The 19194-nt window shown below is 47.0% G+C and overlaps 1 protein-coding gene across 1 annotated transcript; it reads left to right on the forward strand.

The window, feature by feature from the left end:
* The first annotated feature begins 768 nt into the window (after positions 1-768).
* On the forward strand, positions 769-1557 carry LOC123925078 (low molecular weight phosphotyrosine protein phosphatase-like). The gene has a single exon (XM_045978197.1). It carries the CDS (start codon positions 775-777, stop codon positions 1360-1362), a length of 588 nt encoding a protein of 195 aa, XP_045834153.1. The 5' UTR covers positions 769-774; the 3' UTR covers positions 1363-1557.
* The last annotated feature ends 17637 nt before the right edge of the window (positions 1558-19194 follow it).

Raw genomic sequence — 19194 nt, forward strand, 5'->3', positions numbered from 1 at the left:
TGAGGACGGTGAAGTCAAAGATCAAGCGCAACCACACGGCGGAAGGAGTTGCGAGCTCAGGAGCTTGTGTGTGATAACATGGAGCTTGTGTGCGATAACATGGAGCTTGTGTGCGATAACATGGAGCTTGTGTGCGATAACATGGATCCTGCCCTCACCCTATGCTGACCCCCCCCCAATTCCTTCTCAAAGAAAGGGTGTCTGTGTTTCTTTTTGGAGACCAATGTTCTGTTTGGTATGAGCATTTTAGCACCTGAACCCCATCTTGTCCCCACTCTGACTCTGAGTTCTTGTGTCCCCATCCCTTGGTTTCTCCAGGACTGGGATCTTGCCTTGTCCCCTAAGTCTTGAAGGGCCCCAAAGCCTGCTCTCGAAACCCCAAGCTTATAGCTGCATCCCTACTGCCCATGGACAGGTTCCACGTCTCACAGCCTACCTGTGACCCCGCTGCACGCCCCTTCCTGAGCTGAGCAACACCTGCTCCCACAGTCTGGTTCTGCTCCTGACCCACGTGAGCCGAGACCCCATAACAGGGGTACAGCTGCCATACTCTTAAGTAGAGAAATGTGCTCGATCAGAGCTTTCAGACAGAATAAACTGGAATTTAAGAAGTCTTTGGAATAAATAGGTAAAGGAAGAAAAACACATCAGAGGTACAGACATTTAAAAAAAAAAAGCTCTTGGGAGGTGCGCATGCGTTGCGCAGGAAACGTGCCGACGCGCTCCGCGGGCGCCTGGGTGTGTGCGCCGGAAGATGGCTGAGCGCGCCGGAAGATGGCTGAGCCGGCGCGGAGGTCGGTGCTGTTCGTGTGTCTGGGTAACATCAGTCGGTCACCCATTGCAGAAGCAGTGTTCAGAAAACTTGTAACTGACCAAAAGCTTTCAGATCATTGGAGGATAGACAGTGCAGCGACATCCACGTATGAAATAGGAAACCCTCCTGATTACCGAGGGCAGAGTTGCATGAAGAAGCATGGCATCCCCATGAGTCACACCGCCCGGCAGGTCACCAAGGAAGACTTTGCCACATTCGATTATATACTGTGCATGGATGAAAGCAATCTGAGAGACTTGAATAGAAAAAGTCATCAAATTAAAAACTGCAAAGCTAAAATTGAGCTACTTGGGAGCTGTGATCCACAAAACCAACTCGTTATTGAAGATCCCTATTATGGGAATGAGTCCGACCTCGAGACGGTCTACCAGCAGTGTGTGAGGGGCTGCAAGGCCTTCCTGGAGAAGGCCCGCCAAGCCCCGCCCGTGCTCCCCCATGCCCCGCTGGGCCCCGCAGGCTCTCCTGTCCCTCGGTTTCTTACCTTCAGTCATTGTAGATGGAAATCAGTTACTGTACTTGACAAATAAAAATGTTTCATGCAGACAGTTTATGGGGTACGTGAAGTGTTCTTAGACCGTTGAACCTCCCACTTTGTCCCAGTTTCAAAAATAGTGGAACAAACAAAATAGAACAGTCACCGGAGCATGAGGACACCCAGCGTCCCTTCTGGCACAAGAGCCCCTCCTCTTCCTTGAGTTCGTGCATGACCGATGGGGACCGTGGCCTCTGCTCTCTGCACAGGCCAGCCCCAGCCGCCCGTCCACAGCTCACCGCCGAGGCTCGCCGTTGCTCACAGCGCACACGGTTTACGTGGAGCAGTCGCCGCGTCGGTCTGCAGAAGCTTTCCTGCCTGCTAGTCCGTTTCATCAGGACGTCAGCTTGAGCGCATTCGAACGTTTTGCCCCTACAAGTTTACAGCCAGATAGAAGGAAACTATGCTGGTCTGTCTTACTGTCAGTTTGAGGAACGTGTCTGCTTTTCATGCCTATGGAACCCAAATGTCAAATATAGATTAGCTTAGGTGAGAATAAATAGTCAAAAAGTTGGGAAAAGTCTTTTATGTTGGGATGCTTAAATATTGAGACATTAAGTGTGCTCTCATCAGTGCTTACAAATAGGTAATTTCTATGCACTCTGAGATAACTGATCAAAATTCATATGGCTATATGGCAGAAAAGATTGTTTTCAAAATAAACTGGGGAAATTATAAAAATGCAACTAAAAAAAAAAATAGCTCTTGTACTGAGCCACCTAATACCTGGCCTTGAAATGATACTCATTGTAGAAGTTAACGGGGAGCAAGGACCGCAGGAGGAATCACATCGGATCATGGGAGAGGGCAAGTGGATAGCTACTGCTGCGGTATCTTACTTCACCATGATTCTATGTCTAAAACAGGGGAGTAGTTGTCCAAAAAAAATGTGCCATAGAATCACATGAATTGGAAATTCTTCCATGTCTGTCTTTCCCAAGCATACTTGTTACTATTTGATTTAAACATTGCCAGTGCTTGGGGCGCCTGGGTGGCTCAGAAGACTGAGCATCCTCCTCTTGATTTTGGCTCAGGTCATGATCTCAGGGTCATGAGATCGAGCCCCACACTGGGCTCCGTGCTCAGCTGGGAGTCTGCTTGAGATTCTCTCCCTCTCTCTCTGCCCCTCCCACCACACACACACTCTCTCTCTCTCTCAAATATATATATAAAATCTTAAAAAGAGATTTCCAATGCCTATATATTCTTTTTTAAGCTTTTTATTCTGAAAAAACCTCAGATGTCAGAAAGGTTGTAAGGCCACAAATAAGTACAATCAACTCCATATACCCTTCCCCTGAGTTCACTGATCTTAGTCATTTTTATGCATTACTTTCCTCTCATTCCCTCCTCTCTGTCTCTCCCTCCCCCTCCTTCCTCCCTTCCTCTCACTCACCGGATCTCATAAGAGCAAAGACATTCTCTTACCTAACTATGGTACTCTTAGTTCAAGTCAGGAGATTTCATACTCAATTCTATTATCTAACTATTTGCCCAGTAATATTCCTTATAAGCAATTTTTTCTGGCCCTCGATCTAATTCACAATTGTATATCATATTTAGTTATTATGTCTTTCCTTTGTTCAAGACCAGTTCCTCAGGCTTCTCCTTCTTCTTTTCCTTCTTCTTCTTTCTGGTCTTCCATGACATTGACATTTGGTTTTGAAGAGTACGGGTCAGTGGCTTTGTGTGATGCTCCTCCATTCATCCGTTTTAGATTTGACTGTTTCCTCATGCTCACAGTAAGCTCTCCTCTCGATTAGAATCAGCTGGCTCACTTTTGGCAGGGTTCCTACATTAATAATGTTGGCTCATTTTCAGTGCATCGCATCAAAGGGCACGTGATGTTGTCTCAGCCCGTTATTGAGATCACTTAGATAAGGTAGTACCCTCCAGATAGCTCCACCACAATGGTCCCCTTTTCCCCTTTGCAATTAACAAGTTACTTGTGGGAGTATATTTGAGATATGTAAATAGCCTATAATCCACTGTATTTGTCAGGGTTCTCTGGAGAAATAAAACCAATACGATGGAACCTATATGTATGGAGAGAGAGAGAGAGAGAGAGGGAGGAAAGATTGATTTTAAGAAGTTGACTCATGCAATCATGGAGGCTGTCAAGTCCAAAGTCCACAGGACAGGCTGGCAGGCTGGAGACAGAACTGCTACTTCCTCAGAGAACTTCAGACTTTTTCTCTTATGGCCTTCAACTGGTTAGATGAGGCTCACCCACATTCTGGAGGACAATCTGCTTTACTCAGAGTCTACTGATTTGAATGTTAGATACCTTCACCGTGTCATTTAGACTGGCCTAGCCAAGTTGACACAATTAATCATCACACTCTTCAAACTTTTATCCAATGGTTTGAGCATCTACTGATAATTTTAGCTTTAATCGATCATTACAATGATGATTCGAAAGGCAATGTTCTGTAATTCCTTCTACATTTATTAGCCCCCAGAATATCACAGATAAAGCTAAGTTCTTCCGCTGTTTCCCAGAGGTAGGGGGTATAATTATTTTGATGCACCATCAATGCCACATAGTTTCATTTTTTAAGTATTTAAATCTTTCCTTCATCTGGAACTTATTCCAAGTACATTGTGACATATGGAGCCAACTTAATTTTTTCTCAGATAATGACCTTATTTTCTTATCATCATTTGTTAAAAGTCCATATTTTCTTCCAATGGTTTGCTATGACACCTTTATCAAATTCTAAATTCCCATATAACTTGGGTCCATTTTGATGTTTATGTTCTATTCCATTTGCTTATTTGTCTTTTCACGGCCCATAATCTCTGCTTTAATTATAAAGCTTGTGTAATATGTTGTGCTAATTGTCTCTGGGTTTCTTGCATTTTTGCACCTCTTTTGAGCTGAAGTGGCCTTTGTTCTGAGCTATCTTTTAAGGAAATGTGTATAACAAACAGCTATGGAAGATAGAGATCATGTCTCCTGGAAGAAAATGGCAGGCATGCTTCCATCCATCATGAAAGATCTGGGCTCCCTAAGTTTAGGGTTTCTCCCCTGTCATGCAACCCGCATAGTCCTCTTTGTGTCACCTGTGGGAATTAGAGCTTAGGAACCCATCCAGGAAAACACTGAGAATACTGACACTCTGCTTTAGCCAGGAGTCTCTTCTACTATACCATGAAACAGTGGGAGGCTAACTTGTTCACTTACAGGTAGAGTAAAATCTCTGACTCAGTTGTTGACATCACTCTGTAGGGGAGTCCTTCCACAATGCTCCTTTTGGTTAGCGTTTTCCTGGTACTCTTGCATGCTTATTTGTCCTGGTAACTTCTAGAATTAATCTAGTTCTCAAAGTCAATCAATAAAACAAAATTATATTTTATGTGGAGCAAGTTAATTTCACAAATCAATTTCAAGAGAGTCTATAGCTTCATTGGGAAGGGTTTCCCTTTTCTGTGGTCTCACGGGTGATCTTGTAATCCAGGTCATCAATTCACGCTTGAACTATGGGACGTCCTAAAAATCAAATCTTGGACTTTGCTTTAAATAAATGAAAAAAACAAACCCCCTTTTAAACCTTAGGATGAAAGGCATAGTGGCCAAAACACGGTCTGTCATTAAAATAGAACACACCCCATAGAGCTTTCCTGAAGGTTAAATGAATTCATGCATGTGGGTCAAGCACGGAAAGAACTCGGTACATGGTAGTGATTGTTATTATAATTATTTCTTTTTTGCAGCAGTGATCTTTCATCTCATCTGGTCAGAAAAATTCCAGTTCCAACCATTTTCATATGTGCAAATCTGTATGGTGTGGAAGCTCAAGGTAATTCTTATAATGTGGAGATATGATTTATTAGGTATCTAGCTGACATGGATACATTAATTTGACTAATATGCTAATGATCCCTATAAATAAAATCCTCTCCCTAAATGTATCTTTTAATTGAAAACATTTTATATTTCTCACGGAGGCCACCACTTCATCATTTTTACAATTTAATGAGGATGAGAGCCCTGCTCATTCAGGAAGAGATAGTAATGGATGGTTTTGTTTTGTATCAGAATCATTATGATAATTCTGAGTCCTCTGTCCTTGGAAATGTTTGGGTCATAGACTTAAACTGATAGGAGGCACAACAATCCCATTTTTAACTGCAATTTGATTATTTGAAGGTGTATTTTTTTGATTCTCATTAATTCATTTAGGTATTAAAAGTCTTGCCTTTTGTGCCATAATAAAGTGCCTGAATGATTTCCATCCTAGCATGCTGGCCTAAATCTGAAACGAATGGAGTCCTGAGTTAGTAAGAACAAGCTCCTGGTGGCGTAATACCCTTTTCCAGGGACAGGAACAAAACCCAGGCAAGTCCAGCTGAGGACTGAGGCATGGTTCCCAGTGCCAAAACACCCACACCCCATTCTAATGGTTCCTTAAGTCCCATTCCAGCTGGAGAGACCAAGAAGCACATTACCATCAGCTGGTTAGCAGGGATGAGAAAACCCAATGAGCACATTTCTCTGGAAGAAATATGGCTCATGAGAATTTACGAAGACAAGCTAGAGAAAGGCACTAACATCAAAGTCAGCGCTGATGTGAGCTCTGGTTTCAATCCTCTCTTTGCCTCAGTAGCCCTCCCCCCAGTCTTTTGGTAGTTTAGAGAACCAAACCTGTTGTGTTCTGACGAATTCTGCATAAATAGACACACGGAAATATGGCTAACATCCCTTATTTTCACGCTCGCTGGCTCTGTTTCTTAGATACCTCCTTACCTTTAAAAAAAGCTTTAAGTGTGTGGACTGGTTCTCTAAGAACATTCTAACTGAAACCACATTTCCTGTTTTGTTTTGTTTTTTTCCCAGGGATATTTTCCACAGGCCCTTCCAGGTCTGGTCTCCACCCATCTCCTCTCTGCTCTCTGTCCCAGGACGCTGGTCTATAGGAACAGAGTCAACGTCTCCCTTGTTCTGGCTTCTGGCTGGATTCAGCCAAGGAAAAGCAGGAGGAGAAGGAAGTCCAGAATCCCCCCTTCCAGATTAGCTTGGTTGGCTGCATTCCATACAGCTGAGGAGCTCTTTCTGGCTTTCAGCAATGGCTCCCTCCTTTGGCCCCTGAAGTCTGGCCCTGGCGAGTCTTTACTAGACCCCAGTGCTTACTCTTGCTATGTTGGTTCCAGAAGCTTTACCCACACCTGTAATGTTCCTAAAGAGCCTTCTCATTTCCCCTCTTGTAGTGTGCCATGTTTTCTGCTCAGAGCCTGTGCTAGGTTCCTGGGGCCACTGTGACGAATACCCGTGACAGAATGGCTTAAAACAACAGAAATTTGTTCTCTTAAGATCTGGAGGTTGGGACTCTAGAATCAAGGTGCTGGCTGCTGACAGGACAAGCTCTCTAGAAGCTCTAGGGTGAGCCCTCCAGGCCTTTCTCTCAGCTTCCGGTGTTGTGGGTGGCGCTTGGCTCACAGGTGCGTCGTTCCGATCTCTGCTCCCTCTTCACAGGGCTGCCACCTCTCCTTGTCTCTCTCTGTCTCTTCTTCCAAAGACAACAGCCATATTGGATCAAGGACCCACCCTACTCCAGTGACTTCATGTTAATTTAACGACATCTGCAAAGACCCTATTTCCAAATAAGGTCCCATCCACAGGAATAAGGGGTGAGGATTTCAACATATGATTTTGGAGGGTACAACTCAACCCACAGTAGGGCCCAACTGATATGGTGCCCCAAGGGGGCTTTTCTTTCCCTCCAGCACTCCATGCCCCCTGGTCTCCTCCACTAGGTCTCCTTCTGGGCTCATTTTCTTCAAGTTGCTCTCCTACTGGATTTTCCAATTACCCCCCAAAACTCTTCTGTCTTGGTCCCATTGCCACCCATCCAATTTTTTTTTAAGATTTTATTTTTTATTTTTCAAGTGGAGCCCCACATGGGGCTTGAACTCCTGACTTTGAGATCAAGACTTGAGTTGAGATCAAGAGTCAGATGCTTAACCAACTGAGCCACCCAGGTGCTCCAAGATTTTTTTTTTTAAAGTAATCTCTATACCCACAGTGGGGCTTGAACTCACAACCCCAAGATCAAGAGTCTCATGCTCTACTGACAGCCAGCCGGGTGCCCCAGCCACCACTCCAGTTTGAGAGCATTGCATTTTCTTTGTCCTGTTCTGGTCTTCTGACCGACTTCCTCACCTCCCAGACCAGCGTCAACTCTGCATGGCGTTCTCTGTTAACATGTGACATGTGTCCACACAATCACGAAGGAAAGGAATTTGGGGGTAAAGTCTCCTTCTTTTGACCCCCTCTTCCTCCATCCCTTTAGCTCTCTTTCAAGAGCACACACTCACATCAACCACGACAAAGGAAGGTCTGCTACGGGTATTGCCTTCCTATAACTGTAAGAGGAACTGGTTTCAGAATGAGACAAGAATAATGTGGATGGGAAACCGAAAGAAAATGAAGAGGTTTGGTCACAGATGACATCACAAAACAGCTGGGTCAATGAGCTCTGAAGGCTGGCCTGCATCAGACTTCCAATCACGGAAGCCCAACCAAGGCCTCCTTACCTCAGTTGGTTTAGGTTGGGGTTTCTGTGACTTGCAGACAGAGGCAAGTGTACCACCCGGGTTTTATTTCCTTTTGTTTTGTTTCTTGTTTCTAACCCACTAAGCAGATGGAAAATGATTAAACACCAAACAAATCAGAAAACCACTTTCTTGGATGCAAGATGGGCAGATCAGAACTTGAGGTTGTCTGGTTCTCAGTGTCAGGATGTCAACAGGAGACACTTCCTCTCTTCCCAGATCCCTGGGGTCTCAGCCCTGTTAGGTCTGTCCTGAGTGGACGTGCCAACAGGCTCATGGCTGGACATGGCAGAAGGAGCTCACGTGGCAAGCTGACCTATGAGGGTCTGGCAGACAACCCTGGGTTTGGGGAAAACAGGTCAGGGAACCACACCGGGGGAGCAGGCAGCTTTTCCAAACACTGTGACCAGACTGTTGGAAAGAATAGAGACAGAAAGCATATTCATTAAAAAGAAGGCTGCAATTAGGACTTCTGGATAGAGATGAGGACTGAATACAAATATTTACATCTACTCCCTCCTTAAACTCACTAAATGACAGTAAAGATGGTGAAATATATATTTTTAAATGTAGACACTCACAAGAATTGGAGAGAAGACAATATTGACAATTTTGGAAGCTGAACAGCAGATAGATGAATGGTAACTTAGCCGACTTCAGAAAGCTGGATCCCAAGCCAGTAGTAGTAGGAAAGCGACGGAACAACTCGAATTGCATGCATAGATTTACACACATTTACACGCTCTCACACACACCTCAGAAATCACCGGCACCAGGATGTTAGGATGTAGGCATGCAGGTGGGGCAGCAGGTGGGAATTCCATCATTAAGCCCTCCCCCCGCTGCACAGCTGGGTGCTTCCGTCCCACCATCTCAGTGGTGGCTTCCTCTCTGGAGAGGGTAAAACCAAGGGTCACAGGCTCAGGAGACAGCTGGCACAATTGGGGGTAAGGTGCTCGTTGACAAAGCAACAGGTAGGTGTAAAGGAAGGTTTCCACGCTGGCTGGAAGCTCCTTCCCCTCCCTCCCCCTCACGCTTCCATGCTCTGGTCTGGATCCGCTAAAGGGAAGATCTAAAAATGCCACCTTCTGGGTTTCTGCACTAAAATGGTTTACCCAGATTTCCCTATCTGTGGACCACGGTCTCGTGCATGGAGCCTCCAACCAGCTCTGTAGACCCCTCCTCTGAAATCCGAGCGGACAGCCAAGAATCCCAAGATATTTGAGGAAATGTGCCATTTGAGAAACAGACTAAGAAGCAAAGGACTCAGCTAAAAACAGCTTAGAGGGAATAGAGACCACACAGGGGACGAAGACCTCAAAATACTGCAGAAGAGCGGGGAGCCCGAGACAGAAGCTGGATGTGACCAAGTAAGGACTCAGGTAATTAGAAAGATTCTTTGGATTGAAGATATGATGGCAGGAAAAAAAAATAAAAATAAAGATATGATGGCAGAAATTAAAAAAAAAATACATTAGTGAGTTTGGAAAATAAATCGAGGATTTCTCCAAAATCAAACAAACCAGAAAAAAGGAAGGGAAAAAGGAATAAAACAATTCAAATCTGCCCAAAGAGGAGGAATAACTAAATAATAGGAGTCTAGAGAGCAAAAGAAATGGAGGGAAGATGATTTTTTAATTTTTATTTTTTAATTAAAAAATTTTTAAGAAGATTTTATTTACTTGATAGAGGGAACACCAGCAGGGGTGGGGTGGGGAAAAGGAGGGGCAGAAGCAGAGGGAGAGGGAGAGGGAGAAGCAGACTCCCACTTAGTAGGGAGCCTGACACTGGTCTCGATCCCAGGACCCTGAGATCATGACCTGAGCCAAAGGCAGATGCTTAATGGACTGAGCCACCCAGGGGAACAACAGATTAAAAATAGACCCATGCCTGGACTGATGGCTGAAACGGATGATGGGGATTAAGGAATACATTTGTCTAGATGAGCTCTGGGTGATGTATGGAAGTGTTGAATCACTGTATTGTACACCCCAAACTAATGTAACACTGTATGGAATTAAATTTTTTAAAAAATGGACTCATGCCAACCTACATCGCCATGAAATTTCAAATTCCCAGAAGCCAAGAGAGGATCCCACAAACCTCTAGAGAAAACATTTTCCTAGCAAAGATCAATAATCAGAATGGTTTGGGCTTTTCAATAGTGACACTGAAAAGCTCAGAGACAGTGGGGATGGTCTCAGAATTCCCAAGGAAAATAGCCTCCAGCTAGAACTCTACATAAAGCTGAATGTGAAGCCAATGGGAGACTAGAATGAAAACCCGTCAGACATAGAAAATCCTAGAAAAATTTACCCCCCATGTCCACTTCTCAGGAATCAACCATAGAAAAGTGCCTGACCAAAACCAGGAATAACTAAGGGAGAAGAAGGCATAAAATACGCACTAGGGGAGGTCCCAAAGTCAAGAAGTGATGGGGATTTGAAGATTGTTCAAATCTTCAAGAATTGGATTGTTTTATAAGGAACTATTTTGCTTCCAGATTGGAATCTGTTAAAACAAAACAAAACACAACAAAACAAAAATTCAACTAAGTAAAGTTAAAGATCTAATTGCGTTAAGTGATTTGGAATCAGGCAGCATCCCATCTGGCAAGGAGGGTTGGGGTGTCCCAAGGGGGGCATACAAAATGGAAGCACTTAATAGGAAGGGGAGGGCAGCAAGAAGTTATTAGCTCAAGAAGCGAAAGGATTGTTTTTGGTAGGGTAGACTTCCTTTGGGGGAGGGGCTCAGGGGTCTTTCTCATCATGCAGGTGAAAAAGACCTCCTCTTCCTTTAGGGGATGGAGAGGGCCCAAGCAAGACCACCTCATATAAGCTAACCAGAACATTCCAGATTCACTGGCTTAAAATTCTACTCCTGCAGAGGTTGAAACTGCCTTTAAGTCTTGGTTTGCTGTCCTGGGGACAAGTGACTGCATCCTGGACCCAGGATTTTCTCTTTAACAAATCTCTCAGTAGGTTCCAGAAGAAACCTCTTGGAGATGATGAAGAAATTGCTAGGACATGTTGTGCACTTGATCACACTGAGAGGAGAGTCATGAAGCTGAGGAAGATCTGGAGTTTGAATTTGTGAAGGTCTGTAGAGAAATAAGCAAGCTCGGAAAGGACTGATTAACTCCAGGGCCAACAGGTCAGGGAGAACATGGAGGGAAAACTAATCCCAGCATATGGTGTGGCTTATGTGAAGATCACATTGACATGAGCACAACGATGGACCAGTGAATAGTGATCAAACTAAAATCAGCACGTGGCTGGGCTGAGACGATGGGGACCCTGTCCTCGACTCACGCAAGTGTGCATTTGTAGCCCGTGTGTGACAAGGACAAATAAGCCTTCTGTCCAGTAGGAAGTTAATATGGAAAGTTCATAAGCAGGCTATTTGGAGGCAAACAATTCGTTGCAAGAGTTCAAGGTGGTTGCCCCTTGGGAGCAACCAGTGGGAGTTGGAGTGGGAGTGGGAGTGGGAACCCAGTGGGACATGAAAACCCGAGGGTTGCTGTTTTTTAAAATAAGTCTTGGGAACTCTTTGCCTCTTTAGACTTTGCTTGTACTGAATCGATAAAGGATAAAAAATGAATTTTTCAGAATGCGCTACATTCGTACAGAGTATTCAGGGTGGTGGGTCGAGTTTGGACAGACATGTTGATTGAGGTGGGCAGTAGAGGGATAACAGGTGCGCAGAGCTCCAGAAGCAGACCGGCTGCCTTCGCCGCTGATGAGGGAGCAGGAGACTGGCTGAGGACAAAGCAAAAGCTGGCACCTTGCACCCCCTCTCCACCCGCTCCCCTCGGTAATATGTGTGACTTTCCTCAGGCACCTCTGACTGCCCTAAAAGAAAAACAAATAGTTGCAGAGATCACAATCCTGCAAGGCAGGAGTCTCCCTTGGTTTACAAATGTCCTTGAGGTTTACAACAAAGAAGTTACCTTATCAATAGCCCAATTTCCAGAGGCATGTAACTCAGTTCCTCAAGCCCTAACATCACCCTCCCCTCCATAAAAACTGAAGGAGGCTGAGGCAGAAGGAAATGTAAATGAAGTTAAATTTCTTCTAAACCCAAATCTCACTAACAAGGATGCTTGATAGGAGGAATGGGACATTCCACCAGGAGACTCCCAATTGTCTTCACGTTAGTGCCTCATTAAAGGGAAAAACGGCCTTGGCTTGATAGTAACCAGGCCTTCACTATCCTGACAGTCTTCTTTTCCCCGATAGCCCTTCTGAACACCCTCTTTGTCCTCACCTACCTAACTCCCGTGTATAGAATCAGCCACTCCTCACATCCCCGGGGCAGCAGCTCTTTCTGCCGGCGGGTCCTGTCCCCGTGGTCTAATAAACCACCTTTTTGCACCAAAGACGTCTTAAGAATTCTTTCTTAGCCGTCGGCTCCGAAGCTCACCCCACCGAACCTCACCTAGGTTCGAGAACTTCATCAGCCGCCATCTTGTAAAAGGAGCGCTGAGGCAGTAGGGTCTGGGCCTCTGCACAGTCTTGCCAGACTGTCGGTTAACTGACTGCTCGGCACACCGCACTAGGTGCTCTTTCCTATTTCTGCTGCCCACACCATATTGCTGTAGGGTCCGCCCTTCTCTGTGGTTTGTTGATTTTACCACAAGGAGACAGAAATTTCAGAGACCAGTCAAAAGCCTTCCTATGGGGGCGCCTGGGTGGCTCAGTGGGTTAGGCCGCTGCCTTCGGCTCAGGTCATGATCTCAGGGTCCTGGGATCGAGTCCCACATCGGGCTCTCTGCTCAGCAGCGAGCCTGCTTCCCTTCCTCTCTCTCTCTCTGCCTGCCTCTCTGTCTGCTTGTGATCTCTCTGTCAAGTAAATAAATAAAATCTTAAAAAAAAAAAAAAGCCTTCCTATGCACTTTAGTCTCTGGTAGATGCCACACCCAACTGACACTTGGTTTCTATCCGCATGAATTTCAACCTTCAGCCTGAAGATGGGACACGTCAACACCGTCTACCTGTAAGGCTTCCTGGGCCTGGGCCGATATTGTTGACCCCGTGACAGGAGAAGGTCAGAAAGGGGGAACGGCCAAGATGATGGGCGTGGGGGGTGCAGGAAAATGCCTGCAGAGAGTTCCAGCAAATGGAGGCAGTATTTTAACCAGATGGGAATCTTTCTAGGGCAAAGACGGGGAGCCTAACTCAGGCGTGAAGGGAATCACATCACACCTTTATTTTGTGACAAAATAAGGCCCAGACAGGGCATCTGTATATAATATTCACAGTCGCTCCGTGATACGCGCAAGAAAAGGCACAGTGACCTAGGCTGGCAAACCTTGAGAAAATGATGTACAAATGAGAACCGTCTGCACCAGGGGTTCCCAGCACCACTGAGCGGGCTTCTTAGGGAACCCCCATGGAGGAAAGCCAACACACATTTGCTCAGATCAATTAGCATTCTCTTTTCCCTAGATCTCCATAGATTCTCAGGGGTCACAGACTGATTTGAACAGGCCCAGAGAGCAAAGGGCCCAGAGGAAGGGCAAGGATGTGGGGGATGTTTTGTGGTTGACTGAGGTATGATGATAACATCTCGTCACCCCCGTTATTACAAGAGCGTGGAGGAGCTTCAGCCCTTGGCTTGGAGAAGGTGAGACGTACACAAACCTGGAAAGGCTATAGAACAGAGACAGGCCCGTGTCTTTGCTCCATCACTATGTTTACGACGCCCGTCATCGCAGCTTCTAGTGACCCATGATGTTTAGAAATTGCATTTTCCCCAGGAAAGTTTCCTTCAGGTTCATGGGAGGCGGGAGTTCCAACCTAGAGTCCATAGTTTAAGTAGTTGTCTTTAATGACCCCCACTACCTTCCCACACACTTGCTAGATCTAAAGTTGCTGTTGTAGAAAGGCACATGCTGTCATTAATCATAGTGTTGGCCTCTTTTCAAGGTTTCTATTGTGCTTTTACACAATATCAAACACTTGTGGTTTTTAACCTTGGTTGCTCATTAGAGTCCCCGGGAGCATCCAGAAAAATAAAAAAATGGGTGCTTGGCCTGCAACCCGAGTTCTGATTCTGGTGGTTTAGAGTGAGGCCCAGGCATTGGTATTAAAGAATGGTTTAACTCTCCGGTGAGTCAAAAAAGCAACCAGTGCTGAGAAACCACTGTTCTGAGCGCTTCCTACAGGCATGCAAGTCCCCAGTGCGGCCCCCAAGGCCTGCATGATCAATCTGGGTCACCCCTCCCTCCGCCCTTGCTCACTGCACTCCAGACACCCGCGCCTCTTTGCTGTGCTCAAACACACCAACCGTATTACCATCTCAGGACATACGCCCTTTTTGGGCCCCTTCTGGAATGTTCTTTCCCTAGACATTTGACTATCTTGTTTCCTCATTCCATTCAGGTCTCTGCTCCAATGGCACCTCCTCAGAGAGGCCCTCCTTGGCCACTCCATTTAAAATACCAGCCTTCCCCTGTCTCTGTCCCCTTACCTCATAGCACTTTATCAACATCCGCTGTTATGTTTGTATTTACTCTTCTGGCTGACATTAATGCCTGGGAAACGGCAGAAGCTTAATAAATATTTGTTGAATGAATCGGTGAGTGGACGAGGATATACATAAAATCATGCAAACTCGGGCATGAAGGAAGTGCTCGGAGTTTGTTTCCCAGCTCAAAAAAGCCCAGCTGCTTCCTTATACTGCCTGGTGCCATCGTGAGGAACAGCGACCCCAACTGGGATTTGTACCCGAGTCCCAGACAGAATGGAAGTCCACTAGCGCCAGTCCCAAGAAAGAAGCTTCTAGAAACAGACACTCGGTATCTGATGAGGCCTTCTGATGTGTATGCATGAAAAATTTATGATAAGCCTTTCTGACATTTACAAAAGCCTTTTGTTGCCGCCACACGTTGCCAAGCGTGTTGTCGTGCGCCACCTTGTGGCCACGCTGCGGCACTTCCAGACAAACGGGGCTCAGTCAAAAGGAAAGCTGGGTTTGGCCAGAGCCATTTGGCAAAACACCTGTGCACATGTGACCAGGCCCTGGTACTACCAATCTTCCGAGGCTCCCATTTTTTAGAAACAGGAAGCAATGGAGGTGACTGGTTTGGTGGCTTTGGCTGGGGGACAGCTGAGCGAAGTGCCTAAGTGCCAGCTGCCTTGAGCTCCACCTTGCCTGCCCTTTGTCCTCCTGGTCTGACACGGCTTCCACTATGAACCCCTCACACCGAGACCCCTGTGATTTGGTCCGGGTAAGTAAAGGCTTGTAAACTTCCCAAGTTTATCTATTTATCTATTTTGTAACCACCAGAATTTTAAAGCACATTTAACACAGAGCAGGTGCTTACTAAGTAGTTGTCGAAGGGATAAAATTATAATTGCTAGCATTTATAGAGCACCTACTGCATACCTTGCACTGTATGAAGCCCAGGCACTTTCCATACCCAGTCTCACCCATCGTGAGGATACGCCCAGGGCTGGCCCTGGAACTCCCTTAGTCCCGGACAAACGGGGACGGTTGGTCCCTGAATTAGTCAGCATGGGCTGCCATGACCAGTATCACAGGCCTGGGGCTTAGACAACAGAAAATAATTTTCTCACGGTTCTGGAGGCTGGAAGTCCAAGATCAAAGTGCCGTCAGGGTCAGATTCTGGTGAGGCCACTCTTCCTGCCTTACGACAGCTGCCATTTTTTGGTTTGTTTCTGTTTTTTTAAGATTTTATTTATTTATTTGAGAGAGCGAGATTGAGTGAGCGAGAGAGAGTAAACACAAGTTGGGGGTGGGGAAGGAAGGGGTGGAGGGAGAGGAAGAAGCAGGCTCCCCACTGAGCAGGGAGCCAGACTCGGGGCTCTATCCCAGGACCTAGAGATCATGACCTAAGCTGAAGGCAGATGCTTCACCTGATAGCGTCCTTTTTGCTGTGTGGAGAGAGAAAGAAACAGAGAGGATTGGGGGGAGAAAGGGAGGGAGAGCGGAGGGGGGAGAGAGAGAGAGAGAGAGAGAGAGAGAGAGGGAGAGAGAGAAATCTCCCGCTTCCTCTTCTTAGAACTCTGCTTCCTCCGTGAAGCTCTCCTGGGTTCCGGGGACGCCAGCTGTAGGTCCTTAATGCTCATTGGACACACCTGGGTGTGACTTTGGGTAGCCGGACGTGTTAAGAATTCCTTCCAGGTCTGTAAACGGAACCAAGGACCTGAATAAGTCTAATGACTTAGCCAAGGTCATTTCCAGTCCTGCCGGAGCTCATTCTGACCAGTGACCCAAATCCCAGCTGAACAGCAGGGGGCAGGTGGACTGTCCTCTGGGCCCCAAATTATAGTTTAGGAAAGTGTTCTTGGAATCTTTTGCGGGTGACAAGAAGTCTGGGGAAAGCTCTCACACCGAGTTCTGCGACAGGCGGCCTGAACCTCCATTCTCTCTCTTTCCAGGTGAGGAGGGCGGAGAGCGGTTCAGGGAGGTGGTTCAGGAAAGCACTTCCTCGGCTCAGCACTCTGGACAGGACAGTCCCCAGGCACAAAGGCTGGCTGCCTGAGACCAGTCCTCTGACTGCCACCAGGCTCGAAGACGTGCCTGGCTGTGCTCCAGGGGCTCGGAGAGGGCAGCCCGACACACCCAGCCCTGGTTCCTTTCACTCCCTCGGAGCCACCGAGTCTCCCTAGAGCAAACCAGAGCTGACATCCAGCAAAAACTCCATCGGCCGTGAACCGGCAGGGGTTAGCAGGATGAGGGAACAGGGCCGGAGTGGGGCTGGGTCCCCGCAGGCGGACCTCAGAGGCCGAAGCCCGGGCCCTCTCTCCACTGCCTTTGATCAGGTTGGAGTCAGAGGCCCCTGACTCGCGGGCTTCTCTCTAGAAAGCCCGCAGCCAGTCTGACACCCCAGGGCAGAAGCAGGTGGAAGGAGAATGGCTTTTTATTTTTCTGGGAGGATTGGGAATGGGGAGTTCTTGTTTATTTATTTGTCAGAGAGAGAGTGTGTGAGCACAAGTGGGGGGCAACAGGCAGAGGGAGAAGCAGGCTCCCTGCTGAGCCAGGAGCTGGATGCAGGACTCGATCCCAGAACCCCGAGATCATGACCTGAGGCCAAAGCAGACACATAACCCACTGAGTCCGGCACCCCGGAATGGGTCGTTCTTGTTCAGCGAGACAAGCGCTCTTCACGACACCAAACTCTACACTTAAAAATGGCCACACCAGGGGCCCCTGGGTGGCTCAGTGGGTTTAAGCCTCTGCCTTTGGCTCAGGTCATGATCCCAGGGTCCTGGGATCGAGCCCTCCATCGGGCTCTCGGCTTAGCGGGGAGCTTGCTTCCCCCCCTCTCTCTGCCTACTTGTGATCTCTGTCAAATAAATAAAATCTTAAAAAGAAAAAGAATGACCACACGGCAAGTTTTATTATGTGTATTTTATCGCAACTAGAAAAAAAATACACAGGACAGCTTGCACATTCTCTGCTGTCCTCTGCCTGCTGTGACTCCCCTGTCCCCTTTTCTCTCCTGCCCTGTCGTTGGCCACCACTCCTTCTGTGGCTCGGGCCTCCCCCTCCCCCCAGGCCACTGGCCCGCAGCAGGCGGCCTTCAGAGCTAAGCCCACCCCCAGGAGCCACGGCTGGGCCTCCCACTGGCAACCCGGGGCACAAAGCTCAGACCCCTGGGAGCGGCTTCTGGTGTTTCCAGAACATCACACAGGCTTTAGAGGAGGCCTGGGTTCCTACAATGGTAAACTGTGTTTCATCTTTTCTGTTTCCGTCTCTCCTCCCCACAGACGGTCCGTCCTGTCCATCTAGCCCCGCCCTGGGCTGTCCATCTTGGGCTTCGAGGGAGCGGCCACCTCTCCGAAGCTTTCTGGGACCCCCCTTCACCCTGTGCCCCATCACGTGTTTGCATTTTGCTCTGCGGAAGGACACAGAATAGCCCAGGGGCTTAGGAGGCAGGCCTTTCTGCTCCCACTGGCTTGCGTTCAAACCCTGGCTTGGCCCTCTGCGGGGAGATGGCTCCTGGCCAAGTAACTTCAGCTGGTTGTTCCTCAGTTTTCCTATCTTGGAAATGGGAGAAATAAGGCCTTCTTTCGGATTGTTGTGAGGCTCTCATGGAGTTAATCCACACTGTCCATGAACTGTTGGTAGCGAAAGGCAGGTCTGTGGTGTGGCCGCCGCCTGGGCTCTGGAACCAGACTGTGGACGTGACCTTCAGCAGATTACTTGGTTACTCTGCGGCTGTGTTCCCCTCTGTGGAATGGAAATAACTGCAGTACTCTACATTATGGGGCTGTCGCAAGGACTGATGCTTGTAAACTTCATGCAACAGCGTGTGGGACGCTCTGTCTACACAGAGCGCCCAGTGAATGTTGACTAGTCATTTGCTGTTTAAAAAAATGAGGCTGCAAAAATCCCTCTCCATATTGCATGACGAAATGCAAAATGGTCAACACAAATCAAACCTGAACATACATTTAATAAAGTAATTTTATAAGATCTAAAATAGACAGGGGAGTGCCTGGGTGGCTCAGTTGGTTGGACGACTGCCTTCGACTCGGGTCATGATCCTGGAGCCCCGGGATCAAGTCCCACATTGGGCTCCCTGCTTGACAGGGAGTTTGCTTCTCCTGTTGACCTTTCTCCACTCTCTCTGCTGACCTCTCTCTCATTCTCTCTTTCTCAAATAAATAAATAAAATCTTAAAAAATAGATAAATAAAACATAAAATAGATGGTAAGATAAATATTTTAGTACCCGGAAAGAAAAACATCCACCAATTTTTTTAAAAAATAGCGAGACAAATATGGAAACATAACAAGAATAGGCCGATAGGAAAAAGATTCATATGTATGTTATAGAAACTCCTCAAAGTAGTTGGCCTCTTAGGTACAGGTGTTCCCCGCTTTCTGAAAGTTCACATTATGCTGTTTGACTCTTAGAGAAGACCTATATTAGTACCTCTTTTTGCTCGCAGAAAGAAATCCACAGAGGATTTTTGTTTGTTTGTTTGTTTGTTTTTAAAAAGGTGAAAAGCAAAACTAGCAGGAAAACATGAGTGCCCGAAACACCCCAAGTTATTGATTTGGCCGCACGTGTCCCCACCATTGTCCCGACCCCATGACATTTGCTACTGTCCAATGTCTTGCATCTGGAACACCCACGGGGGCACCTGTCAGTCTTGATGATGTTTGGACGAAGGGATCAAATAATAGCCAGAGGGAGGATGACCCCGGAGACTCAGCCCCCAGCCAGCGCGGTGCACCTGTTTCCCTTCGTGCTCCCTTCACATGGTTCGAAGGCCAGCGCAGATCGTGTAGGCATC

This window comes from Meles meles, chromosome 14 (genome assembly GCF_922984935.1).
Source record: "Meles meles chromosome 14, mMelMel3.1 paternal haplotype, whole genome shotgun sequence".
Lineage (NCBI taxonomy): Eukaryota > Metazoa > Chordata > Mammalia > Carnivora > Mustelidae > Meles > Meles meles.